Source organism: Aplysia californica, unplaced genomic scaffold (assembly GCF_000002075.1).
Source record: "Aplysia californica isolate F4 #8 unplaced genomic scaffold, AplCal3.0 scaffold00020, whole genome shotgun sequence".
NCBI lineage: Eukaryota > Metazoa > Mollusca > Gastropoda > Aplysiida > Aplysiidae > Aplysia > Aplysia californica.
This window is the reverse complement of record NW_004797290.1, coordinates 2,306,465-2,330,925: the sequence shown is the minus strand read 5'-3', so window position 1 is coordinate 2,330,925 and position 24,461 is coordinate 2,306,465. Positions and strand designations below refer to the sequence as shown.

At 38.1% G+C, this 24,461-nt stretch overlaps 1 protein-coding gene across 2 annotated transcripts; it reads left to right on the top strand.

Moving 5' to 3' along the window:
* The first annotated feature begins 3,513 nt into the window (after positions 1 to 3,513).
* Positions 3,514 to 19,054, top strand: LOC101853432. 2 transcript variants are annotated; one of them, XM_035972087.1, is made up of 8 exons: positions 3,514 to 3,887; positions 7,204 to 7,619; positions 9,634 to 9,837; positions 12,316 to 12,455; positions 14,462 to 14,616; positions 16,137 to 16,254; positions 18,371 to 18,491; positions 18,770 to 18,947. In XM_035972087.1, the coding sequence occupies exons 2-8, from the start codon at positions 7,220 to 7,222 to the stop codon at positions 18,793 to 18,795; spliced, it is 1,164 nt and encodes a 387-aa protein (XP_035827980.1). In that variant the 5' UTR covers positions 3,514 to 3,887; positions 7,204 to 7,219; the 3' UTR covers positions 18,796 to 18,947. The 2 variants fall into 2 exon arrangements, with proteins under 2 accessions (XP_035827980.1, XP_005090749.1); XM_005090692.3 differs by lacking the exon at positions 18,371 to 18,491 and having other exon boundaries at positions 3,521 to 3,887; positions 18,770 to 19,054.
* Positions 19,055 to 24,461: the final 5,407 nt, after the last annotated feature.

The window sequence follows — 24,461 nt, the reverse complement described above, 5'->3', positions numbered from 1 at the left end:
TACGTTTGTCACTCTCCTGACAACTACTATAATTTCCAGAGTGCCTTGCCGACTTGTTTTTGTGTTGTTGAGGCTAGAAAGGTGAGCAGAGTAAGCCGATTGACATCCGCACCTTATGCAGTTGAGAGCGCCATAAAACCTTACTAAAACTAAATTAAGGTCAGCCACTCTCGTGACTGTCATCACAGGGGGGGGGGGTGTAAAACTCGATGAAACGGTTCAATGTTTGCCCCATAGGATTACACTGGGGTGTGAACTGACCGACGCGTTTGTTTTCCCCCAAGGAGGTTACAGAAAGCTCCTTGGTTTTCCACACTCGCAACCTCAGCTCTCCACCTAAACTTAATCACTCGCTGGGTGGCTACCTAAAAGTTCGCTCCAGGCGGGATCACATCGAACTGTGGACTTTTCCCTGATCATTGCACTAATTGCGGCAGTCTTGTCTCTACTCCCGAATTTGCGAGACAGACTGAATCTTACTTGGTTTGGTTACCTTGTAATGGTGCGTAACGACAAAAGTGGGGGAACACGGATCAGAGGTGGAAAGAATATAAATTTTAGACAGGTGAAGGGGATCGATCGAGGGGCAACTGAATAAGCGTAGATCTTGAGACTCACGACAGGATAATAAGTAAAAATGATGCCTCATTTTGACCACTCTTTGCTCGCCAACTGAACAAACACACTGAATAAACACACAAATTCAAATAGGGGTCACGCAAGTTCATTTTAGAGTAAAGGGAGACTCTTAAAATTTTTACTGTTATGGACCTAAACATGGGTCACCATCGAGGTGGTAAATATAGCGCCTTGGTCTATTTGGATTATTCCCTTTGTGCGTCAGCTAAGATCCCGTTGGCCTCTATGATCTCGCATGTTCCTTGCTCCCGAGCACTGGGTTCTTAAGCGGAGACTACTTAAAATGGCGCCACCCCCCCAAAAAAAAATTAATTGAAAATGTAATCACCCCAATCATTGTGTTTAAGCCTTGCAGTACACACTCATGCAGCATGCCAATTTAAAGTTAGATTCTAAATAAATTCTGCATCATTTGACACATTAATAATTTATCTATGTTACGAGACGCCTGAGATATTATGGTCAGTCAAAATCGACCTTAAAAATCAGGCTTGGCCAAGGACCTTTACCACAAACTGTAAACTCCGTGGGCTTGGCAAAATTGTGCGAAATCAAATAAACGTAAAATTGTCTTCGCGCGTGTATTGGGGAAGGTCAATATTGACAGAATTATAACTTTGCATATCCAATGAACGGAGAATTTTGTCCCTGCAATAAACAATATTTTATAACGATAGTTTCAGACTGACTGGAAAACAGAGCAATCCCATACGCAACGCAAAGCTTGGACCCTTAAATGTTCTCATTATTATATTTTGCTAAGGAGCAATTGGTTTTGTGTAGAGCACGAACCATTTGGGCATCGAATCTATTAAATTTTGGACGTACCGTAATTATCTACCATTCCATCTCAGATGTCACTGAGAGCTACAATTAATGGGTCTGAATAGGAGACAAATTCGCTTTTCTTCCGTTTCTGTTTCTTGGGACTTCATACACCTGCAGGATTCATATTGAGACATCATCTATTATCTTTTTACAAGTAACCACTCAAACGTTGATGTGATTTGTTTTTTCAAGAACGTGGCATTTGCCCAGTGAGAGTGTTTTGCTATGCATGGATGAGATGTCTATACTTGAAGGACACCATGACGAAAATAAGGGTAGGCCTAAGATGTGACGTTTCAGCACTTGTGCGATGTAGTAAACTAAACGGGGGCGGTTTTCTTAATTCCACCCGGAGACAAAAAAGTAACAAGTCATCTCCGTTCCACCTCAGACCACCCAAAATTATTGCACTTTATGTGACCTCTATAATTCTCACTGACAAATGATTATGTCAAAAATCTAACACAATCCATGTGCAAAAAAGGTTTCGAGCTCTACGCCAAGCCAGTACTTCTATAACTGTTAGCTCCTAAACAAAAACGAAATTGTGCACATGTAAAGTTAAGTCCAGGTTTGCGTAGTATTTGTGACTACCTGTTTTCCAGAAGATGCTTTTATTGCGGAGTCATTAATATTTTCTTTTCATTTAATAGTCAGTGCGATGCCCATTTCAACAGTAGGCCTATATATGTTGATCATGGATGTTGATGCACCTTAATACACGCACGAGACAGTTTATTTACGTTTAGAACTTTGATTTCGCACAAGTTATGATTTGAGTGAGCACATCTCGAGTGTCTCTTAACATAGATAAATTATTAATGGGTCAGATGATGCAGAATTTGTCCAGCTTCAAATTGGTCGCTTCTACAAGGACAAGGAAGTTTCCAGAAATCTTGACCTGCACCAAAAGTGGGCATTGCGCGCTCTACCTAGGAGAATTTTGGTTTCATTGGTGTGTATTTGTTTGGTTATAGGGATAACTCTCCTTGTCTTTTAAAGACGAGGGGCTAAAAACTTTACCTTCGATTTTCTCAAAACAACATTTTTGAGATAGCTCCCTTGTTTTTAAAAGCGACCAATTGGACGTGTGTTAGTGTGTGTGCGCGCGCGCGAGTGTGTGCGTGTGTGTGTGTGTGTGTGTGTGTGTATGTGTGTGTTTGTGCGTGTGTGTGTGTGTGTTTGTGTGTGTGTGTGTGTGTGTGTGTGTGTGTGTGTGTGTGAGAGAGAGAGAGAGAGAGTGTGTGACTGTGTGAGTGTGTGTGTGTGTATGTGTGTGTTTGTGCGTGTGTGTGTGTGTGTGTCTGTGTGTGTGTGTGTGTGTGAGAGAGAGAGAGAGAGAGAGAGAGAGAGAGAGTGTGTGACTGTGTGAGTGAGTGTGTGTGTGTGTGTGTGTGTGTGTGTGTGTGTGTGTGTGTGTGTGTGTGTGTGTGTGTGTGTGTGTGTGTTTAAACAGTCAAGAACGCACGTTGCAAAACATGCTCATACTCATAGTGAACAGGTCCCGAATACTTTTCTTTACATTTGTAATCTTCGTTTTGATTATACTCTTTGTATTTGAAACACCAATTAAAGGCCCTCGATCACAAACTGCATGCCTAGTGAATAAAAATTCGAAAAGGCCCAACAGCGAGAAGATTTTCCTACCCCGCCGATTTCGCTACGTGCGTTGTAGCCACAGTAAAGTCACAACGCCTGTTGTGTAATATTTTTAAGAAATTAATTGGCGTCGATCTCTGCATCAAAATATGCCAATAGTGAAAGGCAAACTTGCCGTATAAGATACCAATGAAGAACAAAGAGGCCAATAATCATAATAGCCTACTGAATTTTTTAATAGGCTACCAAAATAAATCGGTATCCTCGGGCTAACCCACAGAATTCTACACTTAAGTGTAGAATTCTGCGGGCTAACCTCTTTTGTAGAGAAAACGATAAATCGTGCCCTCAAGACGCCATTGTTTTCGGTCTTCAATTCCTCACAGGTCACGTGGTACAGTTCCCGTTCTATTGTAGAATCAGAGAGTATTTAATTATAGTGTCTCTGGTAGAATTCTGTGGGTAGAGAAGAAAATCTTTTGTGAAGGAACACGTTTTCATCAAGATTCGTGTAGTAAACAAAGCAACAGCCCACGCTAACCAGCCAGACCCGCCAGTTTCAACTGCAAGCTCCGTGGTTTTTAAAAATTTTATTACTGTGCTTAGTAAAAGCAGAGCTAACAGATTTTGCATAGTAACTGCTGTTATTCTTGGTCTCTTTTAAAACCCGGAATACGTGCATCGTATAGTATTTATTGCGTTCTTGACCCTGAGACAGACCAAGGAGTGGGTCGGCCTGAATCCTGCATCCACCAGAGAATCGCCAAAGCCGAAGAGCAACTTGAATACTGAGTTTTTCTAACTCAGTCCCTAGTTCCGAGGTAATTAACATTTGATTCACTCGCTTAGACTACCTGCCATTTGAGACTTAACGGACAACACATACAATCATTCATCATTCAAGAATCGTTCTGACATAAGCCTAGGCTAGACTATTTTGTTAGCAGAAGTAGTTTATTACAACAACAAGACAAGCGGCAGACATGAATTTGATTCTAGACTTAGAATTAGAGAGTAAAATTTATGGACAGCAACAGGTTAAAAAGTCTGGTGGAAGAGCATGCTCCTGTGTCTTAAGATTATCTCTCAACAGAATTTCATTTGCAAAGCTTGAACTTGAGTAAGTAGTGTAGCCTAGTTAGTGTAGCCTAGTAGGCTACAACTACAAAAGCACTGTGAACTAAGCAGTTCGTGACATTCACAATTAATGTTATAATAATAATGCCTATATATTGAACTTTTTAATTTTAAAGAAGTGTGTGAGAATGGCGTTGTGTTTTTTAACAATAACAAGAGATATATTCTGAGCCTGACAATCCTACACAAGGTGGATGCTTCAGCAGCTTTTGACTTTCAAAACTCAAAACATTAGTCAGCCTTTCTTTAAGTCAATATTCACCAGTCATCTAACTCTGTTTCAATGCAAACATTCGCAGTCATTTCTTCCAATATAGCAAACACAGTACAGCTTTCATTTGATGAGGCAATCTTAGGATGAAAGGATGAGAACACAGTGTTGGCTTTTGTACAAGAAGTTTATCATGACCAAGAGTAAGAGGGATGCAGAAACAACTAGGTCTAGACTACCATCTGAGCAGACAATTTCGCTTCACAAAATAAAAATGGGATGCTATAGATTTTTCTCACTCTGCGCTCAGGGATCTGGTCAACTAACATAAAATGCCTATCACTATCAAATTCCTCGAACCAGGTGACTCATTCACGATATCAGCAGATAGTATGCAAGCCACTATTGAGGCAAAGCTTAGAGTGAGACAGAAAAAAAGTCTCTTTCTTATTAAATGGACTGTGGAAATCGCAATCTGCTATCAGCAAAGCTGGTTGTAAACTGATTTCATTGACTGCTCTAGATTTCTTCAACTTTTCATCCGGATGAATGACTTAAACTTGAAAAAAGTGGGTGCTGAAAGTTCTGAGTGGTATTGCTCAAGTTGTATGTGAGCGAGGATTGAGACAAATTTTCTTCGTTCTTTGAATGTTCGATTTTCTCATGAAAAACTATGATCCCACCAATGCAGCAAGATCAAAACCAAGAGGTGTTGTTATGGAAAAGAAACTTAAGATTATTGAAAAGCTTCTGCTGCTGATGTCTTGTTTTTACACTCTACACCAAAGATTGTACTTTCGATTATCAGACACATCAAATCAATAGTTTGTGGGTGATTCATTCTACTCTCCATGGCCTATAAATACCAACGAATGAGAATGAATATATATAGGGACTCTGAAAATATATATTTTTACAAGTTGGTGTGATTATAACCATTTCCTTTTCCTAAAAATGTAAAAAAGACAAAGGAATTAATTTTATAGACTTTAAGAGTTAAAAGAGACCAACTGTAACTGCTATTCATTAAAGGTGAGGAAGTGGAGGTTGTAAACTCCTACAAATATCTTAGAGTAACCATCAACAAGTGAGACTGGCATTCCCATATTATGCTGCTCTTGTGCATGAATCAAAGAATTATGAAAGTAATGTTCTTTTGAAGGAAATTAAGAAGTTTTCATGTTGATAATAAGATTGTGTCCCTTTTTTACCATTCCATGATCGAAAGCGTGTTGCTGCTTTGTTTGCTAATAGGCTGGAAACTAGACTATAGGGTGTAAGACAGAAAAATTCAACCAAATCATAACATAAAGAATTGATGATTACAACTTTATAAAAAACAATTAAACAGCTCTATAAATGATCCCCTATCCGCACTACAAATTGTAAGATCAGGCTGCGGCAGATATGTACCATGAACACACAAAAAGAAAGATACAAAAAAAATTTCTTACTGTCTGGAATAAGGCTGCTGTTGAAATAAACATTATATTTTTGTTTTGGTGTTGATTTTTTTTTTAAAGCTGCATTTTTATAAATTTTTTTCAAAAACAGTATTTTTATAATTACGACAGTGGATGAATGCAGAGGGGAAATTATAAAATCAATAATTTTATCGGAAAAATTTCATTGATTAAAAAAAAGTAACATTTTTCAAACAAACACTTAATTTCATCATGTATACTTCGACATTAGTTTGTGTAAGACCTGCTTCTTGTATACATTTTTGTAGCACTCTGTACACAGTCATCACTGTCAATGATACATTACAACCTGACCATCGCCCAAGCCGATGTAACAATCTATGATGAGTGTAAGGGAGAACGCCAAACGGCACCATTCGTCAGTTTTACACATACAACATAACAAGGCTCACCTGTTACTGCGCTCTATAAGAGAGAGTGCCAATGTTAGATCTGCCATAAATAAGCTGACAAAACGCTTCTTTTTTCATTCACAGCACGCTCAGTTTTTATATTTAAGATTTTAAAGAGGCTTTTAAAAAGGTGCTTTTCCCAAATTTGAATTCTGATTTATTAAAAAACTAGTCACAGTTTCACTTTGATTTTTTTCACACTAGTAGGGTAACTAACTGACCAGGTTTTCAATTTTTAGCGAAATAAAACAAATTGGTGCCAAAAAGACATTTTGTCTGAATCCAGCATAGATCTAGATGACGTTGCTTTTTCTCAATCTCAAGAGTGCAGACTTTTGAAAAAGATTTATGAGCATCTTAACCAGATAACTGCTGCATTACAGCATAAAAGAATTTTAAAAAAAAGAAGAGTTCTAAGGGAGAGACTTTTCCTGCCTCTCCTAAAAAAATTGCCTTATAATACCAGCATGTGACCATTCTTGGTTTTCCCTTATGACGACAGGCTTGTTCAATATATATGCCACTTATAATTTATTGATTATAGTATTGTCTATAGTGTGGGAAAATTTTTTCCACATCCCCTCTATGTTTCCCGTGGCCTACCCCTGCCTCATGCTCCCTGTGGGTTCCACTGCAGCGACTGTCTTGTGATGTTTCTGCTGGGCTTTCTGAAGGTGTGTCCTATCCATCGCCACTTTCTTAGTCCTATCTATATGTACTTTTATATATATCCTTTCCTTTCCTTTATCCTTTCTGTCCTTTTGCCCTGTCCTTTCCCACAGCTCTTCATTTCTTATTCTATCCTGCCACTTAATTCTTAGGATACTCCTCATACATCTGTTGATGAAAGTCTGAACTTTATTCATTACTGTATAACTGATTACTTACTACTATAAAAATGTTTGTTTTTCAGGTTTTTTGGGCATGACATGATGACAAGTGATTCGCAGCCCCAGATTGTTGGTTGTCAGTCAGGTGTACAGGAACCTGTGTACCAGGCAACACCAAAAACAAGATTTGCTCACTGCTATCTGCGGTCAAGACTTGGGAAATCCCCACTTCAGTCGAGTTCAAGACCTGGGAGGTCGCCGGTTCAGTCGGGTACCTCAGATCGAAGAACTCCTGATGTTGTCGTCAAAACAAGTACTCGCATTTTCAGTAACGGCAAGGAGGAAAATGTTATTTCTGGAAATCATTATGATGTCACCAGTAGTAGCCTTTGTACACCTCCACCTTGGAGGTACACAGGAGTGGGCAGTATAAGCACTGTTGCTTCATTTGTAGATGACAAAGTCAGTCCAGGATTGGCAAGGCTTAGAATGACTCCAGGTAAAGACATTGTCTCTGCTCTTAATTATGTGTGTGTTGAATAAAAAGGGAAGAACTGCTTATCTACTAACTCATTTTCATTTTTATGGTTCTTTTTAAGGGTACCAGTAAATAATCTTTAAAATAATTGTATTTGTTTTCAGTAACAGTTATCATTCCTCTAATTTTGATAGATAGTAAAGGTTATGTTGAATCAATGATCAATTATGCCTTCAAATTTTTCATTGAATATAAATCAGTACATGTAGCCAGGGGCGAAGCGTCTATATAATCAAATAATCACTGCTTCCCTTCCTAATTTTGAAACATTGTCACTGTCAAATTCATCCTTAAACGTAAACCTCTTAAATTAAAAGTAAAAAGAGGTTCGTAATCCACAATGAGTATGCCTAACATTCAAAACGGTTTCACGGCCACACAAATAGCCTCCTCACCCCTCTCAGGCCACTCCATAAGCAGTCGCAAGCTTTGATTAAGTAAGCTTAAAGTGAGGCTGGAAGAGTCTACCAATGCCAATACAGTTGAGGGAACATGTGCATAGCAGTCATGGCTGTTTCATTGCCACATATACCCTGTTCACCCCTTTGGGGCCACAGTTATAATCAATCCCAAGCCCTGATTAAGTAAGCTAACGAACACTGGTCGAGTCTACCTCACAAATGTGAGGGGAACTAACTCCTAACAATCTCTTTACTGCTGCATGTGCTTGTTTTTTTTCCTCGACTTTTTACTGTCCTATAATCAGATCGTGACCTCGATTATGACACCAGCTCCTGGCCGCGAAAGGCTAACAAAAACAGTCAAATGTGAAATTTAAAAAATGATAATTGTCATGTTCTACCAAAGAGTTAGACTCTCTGGTAGGTCTATAACATATAGATTTAGTACTGACATCTCTGCTTCTTTGCTTTGTGTTTATGTGTTCACATCTAAAGTTAATTTAATTTTAGTTGGAACTGATGTTTAATAAGATACTTTCCCGATTATTTTGGCGGTTGAACATACAATATGAATTCCGGATTTGTTTTCATTCACAACTCAGAGTCGCCGCCTCGAGTAAGATTCTTCTGTGATATCTACAGGCCATATAGATCTATATCTGGTCCCGTTTCACTTTGATTACCCTGTCAAACAAGTCAGCCTTCGCCCCTGCATGTAGCACCCCAAAACATGTTTAAATCTATCCCCATGCTTTATTTTTTAAAGTGAATATTGATGTATCGAGAAATTACAACTTACTCTGAAACATCTTTTGCACACTAAAGCTCTTTCAACAAATACTTTTTGGCAATAATTTTTGGGGGATGGTGGAGAAGAGTACAGTTGAGCCCAGATACCACCTGCCTTAGGAAGAGCTTGAAGTTGGCAGAACAGCTGAGCTGCTGGTATACAGGTTTTTAATGTTCTCTGTTAAATAGCACCAACTGCTGTCTTGACTAGTGGTCGACTGGTAAAGACTAATAAAGTCTAGAGCTTAAAAGAAAACTGGCCAGTCTTGCCTCATGCAGATCTGTCTTGCATGATTGCCAAACGTAGGGGGAAAAGAAAACTAGCTACCAGTTACAAATACAGCTCCAGCTGAATTTTACATAAATCCGAATTGAAAATTCCTGTCGGATTAGAAGCTAAGGTAGAATATATATATGTGAGTCCAGGACCCTGTACAGGTACAGGTTTTTAACTCTGGATGGTGGTGTAAAGGCCCGAATACTATGTTTATAAAGGCGTTCCTTTTCATACATTGGCAATACCTGGCGGTAAGTGGGGCTGGTGGTATAACAAGGGGATGGTATAATGAGGTTTGACTATATTTGTACTACCATGAAGGAAATGTTTTAATTTTAAAAGAAAATGTCCAAAGTGTTCTTCTGTAACAAACCTGAATTCTTTCATTGCCTTTTTACAAACATAACTGGTCATGCTCTTACTGCTGTTCAAAAGAGCAGTTTTTCTTTTAGAATCAATCCCTTTGTTGGTCTCTCCGTCATCCATCCTTTCGTTTTTTTTGTTTCAGGAGCTATGAGAGAGAAGCAGCGCCAGCTAATACGTAAACACAATGCTATTCGCAAAAGAAGTGACCAGCTGCAAACTGGAGGAGGTGTGTCTTTATGGCCCAACATGAAGGAGATGAGGCTAAGCAAATCAGAGGTTGTGAAGCTTTCACTTCAAGCAGTTGCACTGTGTATATTTACAAAGCTAATACTACAGACATTGCATGGTAAGTGACCTGATAAGGCCAATCTTTTGCAGTTTATTGATATATATATACATATTTATTATGTTTGGTTGTTTTTGTAGACAATTGATTTTAAATGTTACATACAGTATAGTACGCATATGGCTAAATCAGTGGAAGTCTTTTCGTAATTACGAATTTCTATTTTAAGTGTTTTAAATACAAAGAATATATTAGGGCACAGTAAACTCAAACAGGTTAAGGGTTGATAAATGTGATAAAAGATAAAAGGGGAAATTAGAGAGATATTGAAGAAAACCAAGGGAAGTTACTCACGGTACAGGCACAACGCTCGGGAGTTAAATCTCTGTATAGGATTTACTGGAGCACATGATTCTCTATAGACAGCTGTGTGAGTGACGGTGTGTCTCTTTTTCAACCCTTCCAACCATCCTGTGTTTTATGAGAAGTCAGGGCCAAGTTTCTTTGCAGTTTCGTCTGCTTTTATCATCAGAATGGGATGCAAGATAGATGGCACAGCTTGCTGGAACCATTGAAACAATGTGAGCTGGATGTTCTGAAATATGGCAGTGTGTGCTTGCTTTCTGTCGGGTTGACATCTGATGCTGGCATTAAGATTTTATCTTGATTTTTCTTTTAAAACGGGGAAAGGGTTGATTTGGAGATACAAAATCTCTAATTAGTTTTACAAATTTCTCTCTAAGTGCAGGAATTCCTGTCAACTTCTGCTAAAACTTGGTGCTTGGTTTCTATTGTCAGACAATTAATTTTTCTTTTCCCCTCGGTCATGAAAAGTACCTGGTATTGATAAACAGACGGAGGGATGGATCTGCATGTACCTTGTTTGGTGTTGAGGCAAGAGAAAGGAAGAGTGTTTCTGATGAGCCTTATATGACTAAGATAAGATGGCTCTTACGTCAGATCATGATCAGGACGATCTAACCAGAGCCACCCACGCTTCTTGTGTAAGCTGTGTAAGTGTAATCACCTCGGGTCCATACCTTCATGTTCAAACAACCACACACACACACACGCACGCACACACACTCGTGTATACAAACATAAAATTCATACACCGTATGGCCCAGTGCAGCACCACAATATCTTTCTTCAATAACACCCCACCACCCAGCGCCCACCCTCACATGACAAGTTCAGTGAATTTGTAATGTCTAATATGGAGTGCCCATTGGGGTTCTCTAATACAAAATGATCGCCCGATTCAACACCTGAAAACAAACGCATTTGTTTTTTAAGCGACGAGTCAGGCGATCGGTTTGTGCCACGATAGCCGCCTTGCGCCCTCAATCTGGCTAGCTAACCGAACCAAACCGAACCGATCGTGTTAATGGGCACTGGGTATTAAACGCACAACAGGTAATGTGCCATGATGTGTCTCAATGAAAGAATTGCGTGATCACATTGTCCAGGGGCAAGCGTGGTGGGCTCATGTAATCTGATATTCTCAATAATTTAATGATGGGTGTATAGTTTTCCATTGTGAGTACAGAGTGATTTGAATTAGAGACAATTGTGAAGAAAAATTTGATCATATTTTTTTGACAAGAGACAAACTTGTACCGGTACGGGTTTTTGAGGACGCAGTGTTACCAATACAAAGAAAATATTGCTGTTCAGTCGGGGATTGGCATAGTTAAGATCTATCATTGATTTAGAGTTTTGAGTGTTCGTGTTACTGTTAGCTGTGCCTGACTGTACGTTTGTACATATATACATGAAAAAATTCAAAACTTGAAAATCTGTTTGCTATGTGCTTGTTCGATATATGTGCATGCAACACTGTAATTTTATATGGAGTTATGCCCCTTCTCTAAGGGTGAAGGAGTTTATTTCAGAACTGCGTAGGATTTAGTTAACGATAGTTGTGGGTATAAGCTGTACAAATCAGTAAAATGTACTGTAAAGTGTTATCAAATGGGAAAAGGTTTGGGAGTTTTATTCAATGCTTGTAAACTTATTATACATTACAGAGGGGGTATTTTCTTAGAACAAGATCTTACAGTCAGGAGTCCCACAGGCTGTTTGTTTGATAGATGAAGGGCGAAAGAAGGGCAATATTAAGAGTAAGATATTAGGTTTGGGGGGTTTTGGAGGGGGGGGGGATGAGAGTGTGGTTCGGTGAATCCATTTAATATGTGTGTATAATATTTGTATTCAAAACATGAACACAGCGAAGGGGAATGTCGTACAGAACGAAAAGATTTCCACGTCCCACTGATTTCACAATGTGGCTGCTAGACTGTATAAAATTATATAACTTACTGATTTTGTGTTTGTTGTCATGAATAATGTTTGTTTTGTAGGAACTTAATTGTCAGTAAAGCTGTGGCTGTAATTTGTATTTCCAGTCTACCTGAACCTTACGGTACAACAGGCTCTGACTCTGAGGCCATGTAAAATATGCTTTTCATGAAAACGTTCACCATAATTAGATTCTTTAAAACCATTTCATTGTGTATTTGTCTTTCCCGTTTGAAGGTGACTCTTTCCAAAAGCTACAGAATTATACTACCCTGGTACAGACGTTTTGTACCAATAATAGTATATTGAGGACTACAAATGAAGAGCAACTTCGGACTCAAGTCTTGCTGTGGCACACTGGACTTCTTGAGTTGACTGTAAGTTTCTTGGACAATTAAAGAATAACACTAAACATGGTATATTTTTGTTATAATTACACACAAAAGGAGAAATGTATCTTGTATTTGGAATTCTTGAACTTTTTTATTATAATAGAAATAATTCTTGGACAATCAGAAGTTAGAAAAAGGTAGGTCGATCGCCATGGCGAACTTTTGAAATCCCAGTCTTCATCTGTACACATGATGCAAAATCAGTTTCACTAGTGAGTCAAAGGATATTACAGACAACTACATGATGTAACTACTTAACAAATGTATTATAGAAGAAAGGTCTGACAGGATGGTTTATAGAATTTAGACTGGTTTTATTAAGTATTCACAATTTTTTTATTGGTTAGCAAGCAGGTCGATTTAGAAATTAAAATGATTGGCTGTTGTAAATTGTATACTAGTACTACTGTTGTTGACAGGTGAAGAGTAAATATTAGATTTATCCTGTGTGACAAGTCACCTGGACCTACAGTTTTTTCTATGCAGCTTAGTGAGCCTCTTAACCGTCTTTTCCATTTGTTGTTTGTAGGTCTTTTTTTGACTTTTCTTTCCTGAAGTTCTTTGGTTTTCCTGTTCTTCTTTTGCCTGTAGGTGTGTAGGCTACTTCTTGACTCTTTGTGGCAGGGTTGGGTTGATTTAAATCAGTTGATTTAAAAAAATGTAAATCAACTTGATTTTTAAAATAAAAATCAGTGATTTAAATTACTTTTTTTTAAAATTTATTTTTATTAAGTTTTTACATATTTCAACATTCAGAATTCCTTTACTAGGTTTCATAAAACAGATATAAGGTTTAGTACACTAATATAATCATGCTTAAAAGTCTGCTTTCCCCCTGTCACTGTAAAATAATACAGTATTCAATTTACTTTTTTCCCCATGTTGAAATCAGAGCTGGGTTGATTTAAATCAGTTGATTTTTAAAAATTTAAATCAACTTGGATTTTAAAAATAAACCTCAGTGATTTCAATCACTTTTTAAAAATGTATTGTTTTTACGTCTTTAAACATTCAGAATTCCTTTCCTTGGTTTTATAAAACAGATATAAGGTTTAGTAGACTAATATAATAATCATGCTTAAAAGTCTGCTTTCCCCCCTGTCACTGTAAGTAGTTAATTAATACAGTATTCAATTTACTTTTTTTTCATAATTGAAATTGGCATTTTCTTTTTCTTTTTAGACAAACACAAGCGCGCACACACACACACGCATACTGTAATAAAATACAAGTTTATCTATGCATAATTACCCCCTCCCCCCCTTTCCTTTTAGACTGACATTTTCTTCATTTTTTTGTCTGTAGCCATAATTCACTGATAATAGCAGATTAAGGCTTTCTTTTGCAGTTGCTTATATTAATCATTAGTTAAAATAAAGACAATGCATTCTGCACTAAAAGAACATACTTTTAGCCACCAAAAATCCCAAACTGTGTCGACATTTTTTAGAAAATCAAAAAAATCTGATTTAAATTTTAAAAATCAAAAAAATCACCAACCCTGCTTTGTGGACTTTGATTTCTGGTGTGGTTTGTCCCGACTTTTGTGTCATATATCTGTCGTCCTTAACTCCTCCTTCTTTTCTTTGTATGTTACTCTTTAAAAGTAACACCTCTTATCTTCGGCACTTATGTCACCTAATTGTGTTGCAAGTGCTGTAAAAATCTTACTAAAGCAAAACAATGTTCTCATAAAGTTATCTTAAGAAAGCCTGAATCAGACTAAATACACCAATTTACATGTATATAATATGGTTAGAGCACATCGGTGATGTACAGAGCAAGCATAAAAGCAAAAGGACCTTAATAATAACGGAATCTAAGTGTGTTAAATTTATCAGTCCTTCTCTTTGATCATCTGCAAAACAGTAACCGTGAGGTCTTTCGTTTTACACTCTGTATGGTCCTTGCAAAGGGTAAAGCACAGTATTCATTTATGGTTATAGTTATATCATTTGATATTTATGAGATTTTTGTTATGTCCTTTTCAGAATCAAGTTCAATCATATTTCAATATGCCGGTGACGACATCGAGTTATCAGCTTTATATCTTTAGCTATCTTATAGGACTAGGTGTGCTAGTATACTACCTACTAGACAACATACTGGCCAAGAACAAGTTAACACCTTCAAGAATCAGAAAATGGTGAGTGAAACTTTGAGTAGCCTATATATATTTGACAATGACAATGACAATCTTTATTCATCTTGCAGGGAGAAATTTGTCTTGGTCGTTAACAATGGCAGTAGACGTTACAAAAGTTAGACTTAAAGGTGCACTCACGCAAACGCACAACAAGACAGGACATTAGGCTAAGTAAATACATGTCTCACGGGCTGGGACAACCGCTCCGTAAAACATTCATTCTCTCTCTCTCTGTTTCATTTGTAGCACTGTGTGTTCAGTAACCTCACTGCAGTTGGTACGAATGAATCTATATCTGTCTGTTCTTGCTTTTTTGGAAATGTATCCTTTACTGCGGGTTGATAGTTGAAATTCTGATGTCAGTGGGTGGCTATGGTCACTAAGCACTATTTCCGCCTTTTTTAGAACGTTTGTCTTGTGCAGATATTCAAAGTTACTTAGGTCTCTACCAATTGTTCTTGATGCCTTTCTTATCAACTTGTTTATTTTTATAATGTGCTGCCTTCCCAGATTGCTACCATTCGTCTTTAGACTCTGATTCATGAAAAAGTCAATTTTTAGACTGGTTTCTAATTAATATGTTCCAAATCTAAAAAGAGACCATTTCATGAACCAGAATCAAAACTGGCGTTTTAAACATTTTCCAAAAGTGCATCTGTCATTGTCTTTCAAATAAACTAGATTCTAAACGGCTTTTTTTTTTTGTGTCAAATTATTATCTCTTTCATTGTCATAGTCAGAACAGAAATGAGGAGGTTTTGTGTAGTTGCTGTACCCAGACAAATGCCTTTACTTCGGATGAAGCGTTAGAGGAAGAACTAAGTTGAGACCTTAGGGGCAAGTTTGGTATTGAGAGTCTAAAAGGAAAAGTTTATTAAACATTTGTAGTGGGTGCACCCAGCTATATGTACTTCCTTTCATTTTCTTCCATATATATATATATGTATGAGTATGAAAAAAAAACAGGTGTAAGGTTACACTACAATGCGCTCTAGTCAAAATGGCCTATCCTATACCTATACATTTTCTGACAAAAGAAACCCAACAAATTAACTATGCCCAAATTCATTTTTATTGATGATGTTTAAGTCATGAATGTTTTGAATTTATGAATTTAGCTGCTTTATAAAAAATTATGTACCTGTATGAGAAATTTTTGCATTTCTTATAATCATAAACCAAAATTTTTTTGCAATAACAGACTCAATTCTTCATTCTACTGACTGACCTAGTGACAGAAATACTCCCCAATTCCTTTTGGTGTCCCAGCTCTGTTGCTGTTAAGTTTTTTATCTCTGATAGTGAGACCAAAGTTCGATTTTAGTTTGACTGCGGTAGTAGGCCTAGGCCTACAATGCAGGGTGAGACAAAACTTTGGAGTTAATATACTCACATTTCATGGACAGTTACTATTATGCCTTCACAGGGTTAGGTATAAGAGGATAGATTGTCTGTTTTACAATTTGAAACATATATGTACGGTACAAAAAATAAAAAATTTATGACTTTGGTTTTAACAGGACGTGCCTCCTGATAGTCATTGGAACATGGACAGTGGTTATGGCCCATGGACTCCTCCTTGCTTATTCTTTGGAGAAGCAAGTCGTAAAGTGTGTGCAAAAATATTCTGATTCATTGGTAAGTTTTCTGAATATATCTTGCATTTTTTTATTGAGTAGGGGCCTACTCTTTACATCTGGTATAAATACTTTGTATGATTGAGGAGAAGGTAAAAATTATAATTTAAATACTTCTGTTTTAAGGCATTTTAATCAAATAGGAAACAATGAGCTTTGGCTCTGCTTCATGTATTTCTTTCTTAAAAGTGCAAAGTAGTGAAAATGTTTTGATTTATTAAGAAAAGTAGTGCTTTAACTTTAACTTTAACATGTTGGCATATAGATCAATATATATATACTTTCGCTCATTTAATTTTTTGTCACCGTCCAATTTCCATTGTTTGCGTAACAGTAATACACAAATTTCTCTGGCTTTGTAATATAATATAAATTGCTACTAATACTATTGGCGATAGTAAAGTATTCTTGTGTGTTATCGATTGTAATAAGTCATGTGCAGTAGTGATTGTAATCAATGGTAAAAAAAAAAAAATCTTTCTGTTGTGTTAAAAAGTATTCTAAAACATTTATAATGTGTAACCTCAACAATAATAACAAAACCTCAGAGGAGGCTAAGCCACAGACAAAGGCTGTGACATCACATGATCTTGATTGTCGTCGGTTTATATATTATATAAACCTACTCTCTGTCCTGCATGTTTATCCCTTTGCCCTGCATGTTTATCCCTTCTCTGTTACTTTTACTGCTTTTTATCTTGAACACTGATGTCCACTTATCAGTATGCAAGCAACACAGTCTATAACTATAAGAGCAACCTTCGCCTGACAGCAACCTAAGCTCATGTACTGGAATTTTCTAAGTCAAACCTTGTTATACCGCCTACCTTTGGACGAGCATTAAGTTTGTACTACAGTGGGGCTTGCGGTATAACGGCACAGCACCGACTGCCATCTTTAATCTATAGCTTGTTCACTTTTGTCTCACCATAGTTAAAACCAGATAAAAACGAAATCACTCTGTTTAATTTTCTCTAGTTATTGCTTAGTTATTTATCCTTTTTAACCAGCTTTAGGCTAATACTAATATCAAATAAAACGTGTCGAAACTTTAGTTTGCAGTAACCTTCATGAATGGGCTTTCAGATTCTGTTCGTCATCAAAGCCCATTCACGAAGGTTACTGCAAACTAAAGTTCCGACACGTTTTATTTGATATTAGTAGTACAGTGGAGTCCACTTATAACGAGTCCGGAAAAAACGAGAAGTCTGTTATAAAGACACTATTCTAAAACCCCGTTTTTTTCTCCTCATCACATTTGTAAACAAAGTACTGCTATAGCGCTATCAGACAAACATGAGAGTCGGTTATAGCGGAATATTGCTGCTGCCGTGCATAGTGCATAGGCCAATTATACATTAACGTAAAACCTCGCCGGTTGAGAAATTTGTTGGTGATCTTGCGAAACAAAGAATAGGAGAGCCCATGTGTGTCAACAATGAAGGCCGTAGCGAATGAGTGGGGAGGGTGTGGCATGCGCAGACAAGCAGAACGCATCGTGTGATAAGCCAGCGCAAGCCTAGTTTAGATTATCAAGGCCTACTGTGCCTCACTCTCACTTCTTTGATGCGGGAATGGAGAGGTCACAGCAATGTGATGGATGGAGCGAATGTGTGACGTGTGCAAGCAGACAGAGTGCACCACAGGGTGTGGTGGGGAGGGGGAAAACAATGCGGGTGAGTTAGCCCAGAGCCCTTCCTTTCTGATCGCCAACGCCGAGCTGTCAGTCCACATCGCTAGATCTAGCGCTAGAGAAAGAAACATGATTCGATTTTTGATCAAGTAAGACCTAGAGGTCATGTTGAAACAAAATCGTCATCAGGGGAGATAGCAAAAGGAAATAAACAGAACACCAAACTCATAGATAAGGCCTACTTTACAGTTTCCCTTGAATTTATTACTGGACCCCTTATAGCGAGAATCCTGCTATAACAGACAGTTTGCTCCGGTCCCCTCCCTCTCGTTATAACAGGATTCCACTGTATAAGCCTAAAGCTGGTAAAAAAAGGTTACAATTGGGGATAATTTACAGCAAACACCTAAAACTGAAACTTAAAAAATTTAACATATTTTCATCAACACCACACTCTAATCTAATCTAATGCTCGCCTATGAAGCATGGCCCAAGAGACGGGGTGAGTACTTTTCGAAACCACGTGGAGATGTCTAGACAGCTGTGGGATGGAATGTACAAATTTACACTGAAATGTGGAGGCAGCGTGGTGGTGTTGTCTAAAAGTGAGCAATCTGTGAGCTTGATTACAGTAAATTATTAATTTTACAGTTCCTGTGTATGTGTCAAAAGGGCGGTTTTTAATAGAGGGTCAAATAAAAAAACTTTTCTATTTCTGGATCAAGATTTTAAATATTAATAATATTTTTATTTAGTCGCTGGTCTGTGGAAGTGCCATACAAAGTTTCGTTGGCATAGTGGCATGCCTTCTTCAAATCATGAGTGTACATGTACATTTTTCTCTCTTTTAACATCTACGTGTCTTTTGGCTTTTTGTTTTCAGAGTCACCTAGTCACAGTTCCCATTGATCTCAACATTTTTCACAATGTCCTTCTGTACTGGAGAGCACGTTTCCTTGACAATGCGTCACATGGATTGCTACTCGTCTTGGATGTCATCAGTGTTGGGGATATCATATTTTACCTGCAGTATTATAGTGTGCCAATTATTACAGTTTTAGTCTGTCCCATTGTCAAACTTGTTAGTGCCTGCTGGACTGTTCATGGTCAGGGAGAATATCTATGTAGTAAAAACGTTGAAAAATAGATTTATTTTTGAAAAAGTGAATATGTTGACCTTTTCATTTTCTTTGTCTGTGTTGTTTACCTGTTTTCACAAACATAAGGTTTTCAATTTGAATGATCCTCACTTCCCAAAATAGACTTGGGGAGGCTTCCCAAAATAGACTTGGGGAGGGGGGGGGTGAAAAGTTCCTGTAGCCTAGTGGGCCTATAGTAGCTACAGTAAAAATATAATTGTGAGTCAGTCTCTGGGGAAATCAGAAACTTGTCGTCGCTGGACTATTTTGAGTTTTTGTACTTTTCTGAAAGCTGGGATCTTTCAGGTTATTAATATTATGCACTTTCAATTATTGTCTTTTCTTGAAGCTGAGATGTACTGCATTTTGAAGGAACAAAATGTGGAAAAAATAAGAACTTAAGAAAAAGCGTTCAAAGTTAACACTAAATTACTTTTCAATATCTGAAGAATGAAAATAGAAAATAAATTGAGAAAATTTTTTCAAGCGGTTTACAAGAAACAGCTCTTTGAATTATCTAAAATTGTTGAGAAATCCCCACTGAGTGGTATTCATAATTCAAAATGGACCAAAACTGATCTCATTTTTGAAGATACATTGTATCTCAATTCAAGGTTAAGCGACAGGTTCCTACTTCAGCAGACCGGCTCAAAACTTTTAATAATTCTAAAATTAGAGATCTTGTAGTGCACATCTTTCAAGATTTCAAGAGGTACATGTACCATACTCCTCTCTTTGCAAGTAGACAATATTTTAAACTTGAGGATGGCAAAAATTTGTACAACTGTTGCTGCTATAGCCAGAGTGTTAGACTCTCCAGGCTGGCTGATTAGGTGGCATTCGTATCATAATTATGGCCAAACCATTTTAACCACTCTTTGCTCTACATAAGTCATATTGTAAACCCATCCAGGGGTCATGTCATTTCATTCCAAGGTAAGGGAGAATCATTTTACTGATTGTGGGCCTGATCACGATTCCCCGTGGAATCAAGTAAAATCACATATTTTCCTAGCTTCCAAGCACCTTGATCTTAGGTGGAGGCAACTATATTAGTGTATTATGCACAAGTTAACTTCTCAAACAACATATTTACAATCAAACCCCATTATGCCGCCTACCTTGGGACAAGCATGGAGTTGGCGGTACAGCGGGGATGGCAGTTTTAAAAAATTGAACAGTGGTAGAGACAAATAAAAGTGGCCAGTCTTGACTCATCTAGATGATAGATGTCTTGCACGATTGCCATGTTCAGGGGAAAACAAGTAGCAACCAACTTTATGTACAGGTCAAACTGAACTTTACATAAAAATAATCAAAATCAAAATATCTGCCGGATTAGAAGCTTGGCTATTACTATTAAATGGGTCAATGATACTGACCTTAGAAGTCGTCAGTCTTCGGGTCACCTCAGACCTTCCACCTATTTTGAGTCCTCACGGTATAAAACTAGAAGCCACACACACAGGTGTCCGCTCGCATTTTTGCTTTTAGTTGTTGGCCTGATATCTGGCGATGCCAGAGACTTTTCCAACAGGTAGAAGTGGTGCACTTCCTTTGAATTTTCTCCAAACGATTTAAAAATTTGATTCAAATTTTTAAAAAAAATATTGGCCCTTTTCATAATCAGTGCAAATCGGTGACAAATTAAATATACATTGGCATAACCTGGCATTAAGCAGGGCTGGTGTTATAACTATCAGGAGAGGGGTATGGTATACAGAGGAACTCGGATTCAATGAGGTCGCCGGGCATGACCTAAAATCTCGTTGAATCCAAGTGTTCGTTAAATTAGCAAACATGAGGTTTTGTGTAGATAATTACAGGCACTGAGCAAGTAATGTATAAAGAGAAGTCACAAATAGTGCCTGTAGTGAAATGCCCGCAGATTATGAGCTGTGTAAAAAAAAAAAAAGACTGATTCGTTCAAATGCATTCATGTGTCATCTTGATTGTTTACCACAAAGTTGTGTTGTTGTGCACAGTGTAGATCCTAGCATATCGGCAACTTTTGATTTCATAGACAAGCGCACAATTCATTACGAAGGTCTACTTCAAGACTAGTTTATCGTTGTAATAATGATCAGTTGCCGAGGGGGGAAAAAGATTGTGACACGTTTGTATCTGCGACGTTCAACGCCCGGATCGCTAGGGCGCCCCCCTTCCTCCCCGACACACACTCACATGTGTGCAGGCCGCCCATCCGACTCCGACACACGCCAGAGTAGACACGTGCGCGAACCAACAACTGAACAACGCATGCGTTGGTATGATAAAAAAGGCCGCTGATTGGTCGCATGCAATCGGCCAAGTGAATAATGGTTCCCGATGCAGTTGCAATGGATGGTTTCCGGGAATAGATAAAGTTCGTTCTGGTAGAAAAATGAGCGAAGCCACGTCTGCGGGGGCAGTTCACCCTAGAAGTGACCTCGTTGAATCCGAGCTCGCTGATTTAAGTGCTAGTTGAATCCGAGTTATTTTTTTTGTAGTTTTAAAGAAGAAAAAAAAAAAAAACGGGGAATCTATCTCATCTCGTTGAACCCGAGTTCCACTGACTGTAATAAAGTTTGACTGTATAATTAAATTAAAAATATATCTATCACTACATGCCATCTCTGGTTCTATTGCCAGAGTCCAGAATTTGATCCCAGTCTACTGGATTGGGCCTGTCATCCTATTTTTCATGTATCAGTAACACAGTAGTCAAACCCTTTTACATCATACAGTATACCACAAGGTTTTGCCACTGCACGACAAGGAATGCCTATAATTAAAACTTACTATTTGCCTCTTTATACCACCATCCGCCCAAGTAGTACATTGTACAGCCCTAACTAAACTAATATACTCTGATTCAACGAAAGAAAATGGATTCCCCATTTTTATACATGCATTGCCAAAAAATCAACGAACTACTGCGATTCAAATGAAACACATAAATTAAGCGAAGTCGGATTCAACAGAGTTGCAGTTAACCTTATCTGATTTACATGTAGTATGTACTCTATTCCAAGATACTTGCACCGTGGATCATAACATTTAACACGCTTTAGCCAAGCCTATCACCTCATCATATATTATAAGGGTTCCCATATTATAATATTAATATAATGCGTCCGATCAGATTTCTGTCACACCACTTCACCACACAACTGTGTTGTTGTCGCAAGACCTGACGTGTCTTTAGTGTACAGTATTTGCCAGGGTCAAGACAGGTCAGTTGGGTGACTGTTACGTTATAGTATAGTGCATGTGTCTGAGGGGATTGGTAGGGGCGGAGGCACGAGTGTTTTGGGCGTGGTAAATCAGCAGAGAAACACTACAGACGCGTCTCACTTATTTCCACCCCCTCCCCCTGGCTACTTCGAAGTTAGGTGATGAAAGGCTAGTCTAGAAATAGATGTAATTCTCCATGAATAATGAATTGCTTGCTCACTCGTCGTCTGTGGAAATGGAAGCAGACGTTACCGTACGTTAAGCCCTACCGTACACATCATGACTCAACTTGTTGCTCACGTAACTATAAAAACAGGTTCAACAAAATCAAAGGTCAGGCCCACTAAATTCGTTACATCCGTTTCACGATAGGCCTACCGTACGTACAAATAGAAATTTGCCCAGTAACGGTAACGTAACATCACCAGATTTATATTACACTACGTGGCATTCAGTAGCTGTGCTATGATGAAATCTACCTTTCTTCCCAAGCATGACTGACTACAAAGAGCTCAGCTTAGAGTTAGAGTGATCATGACAATCACAACCAAAAAGTAAGGTCTGGGAACCCATCTCATACTCAGAATATTGTACGAAAGGAAATACAATGTACCCTGGCAGTCTGGTAGCCCATTAATATTGATGTCATTCAAACATTGTCCATCTTGTCACGGCAGAATCATTTCTTTTGACGTTGGGCAGTCTGTGCTTTTGTATGGATCACAGCAACAGATCCTAAAAAATATATTGCCAGCTCCCCCCCCCCCCCTCCTCCCATTCGCATACTCCCAATTTCACACTTGTCCCGATGCTGGCGGTATAAGACAAGTATAACTAGGTTTTACTGTACACATTGACATTTTAACTTAAGTAGCCTAATGTAGGGTACTAACTAGTAACTGCACGTTTATTAAAACTAAATTATATTAATTATAATGTAGTTGTCGCCTCGTAGCTCAGGATTTTGGTACATTATTATAGTACGTTAAGATTTATATATATATATGCCCTTCTACTTCTACAATTGATAAATTGTGTCATCGTGGTGAAAGCAGGCTCTTGTCAAAATGATGAAATCAAAGAATTCAGCATTTGTCCCGACCAGTGGGCAATTTTTATTTTTTCCCGTAACAGGTGGGGTGTGTGTGTGTGTGTGTGTGTGTGTGTCAACACCTTTGACTTTGACGTCCAAATAAACATTTCTGGACTTTACTGAAAATTGAAAAACGATCTAAGTCAACTAAGACGTAAAAAAAAGTCCAGTCAAACCTCATTATAATTACACCGCCTACTTTGGGACAAACATAAAGTTGACAGTATACTACATGTATATAATATATATGGGATGGCATCAAGTGCCATCTTGACTAGTGGCAGAAGTAAAGAAAAGACAAACTGTAGCCAGTCTTGCCAAACTTTTAATTTTAATCTGATACTGATACTTGTCGGTCCTCAGACCGCCGCAGACCCTTTACGCTGTTAATCGCAAGTCCTCACACCAGCCATTTGGCTATACCAGACACTTTGCAGAGCAGATGTGCAGTCTCTCACTCTGTGAAATTCCTCCACATGACTCAAATTGACAGTTTATATTTTTTAAACAAGTTTTTAGTAAATATCCCAACTGAGACCATTTAGGGCTTCCAACACTGGTTTTCATTACACAGTCAGTCATGGCCAACCCAGGCCGAGAGAGATTCATCCTTGCAGATACCAAAATTTTTCACCACTCGAGTCTCCCGTGTGTATGACAGTGAAGCGCCTGACCACTGCACCAGACCCCAATATGCAAGCAGAGTGAAACAGACACCTTTTGTGCAACTTGTAACAATAACTCAAATGTCACTGTCACCGTAACTAAGAATAAGGTTCTCTAGAACTGGAGACTGACGCTATATAAAAGCATGTGAACCTATTGTTTGCTTTGCTGTGGTAATAGTATTAGCATCACTCAGCCTAGATCCTGCTCAGTTTGGTACAACCGCAGAGCAATCATCAACTTATCCTTTTGTAGTGCAAGTGACAAAAGGGATGAATTCGGAGCATGTTTGTCCACAGTATTTATAGCCCGCATTTCACACAAACAAACAAAGCAATCATGCTTCAGTGGGAGTAGAACTTTACCATGTTGAAATGGACTTCTTTAGTGATCCATCTAAAAGATGACAAAGGTGGAGGAACTGATCAGAAATAGTGTCCCAAAGAACAAATTTAGGACCA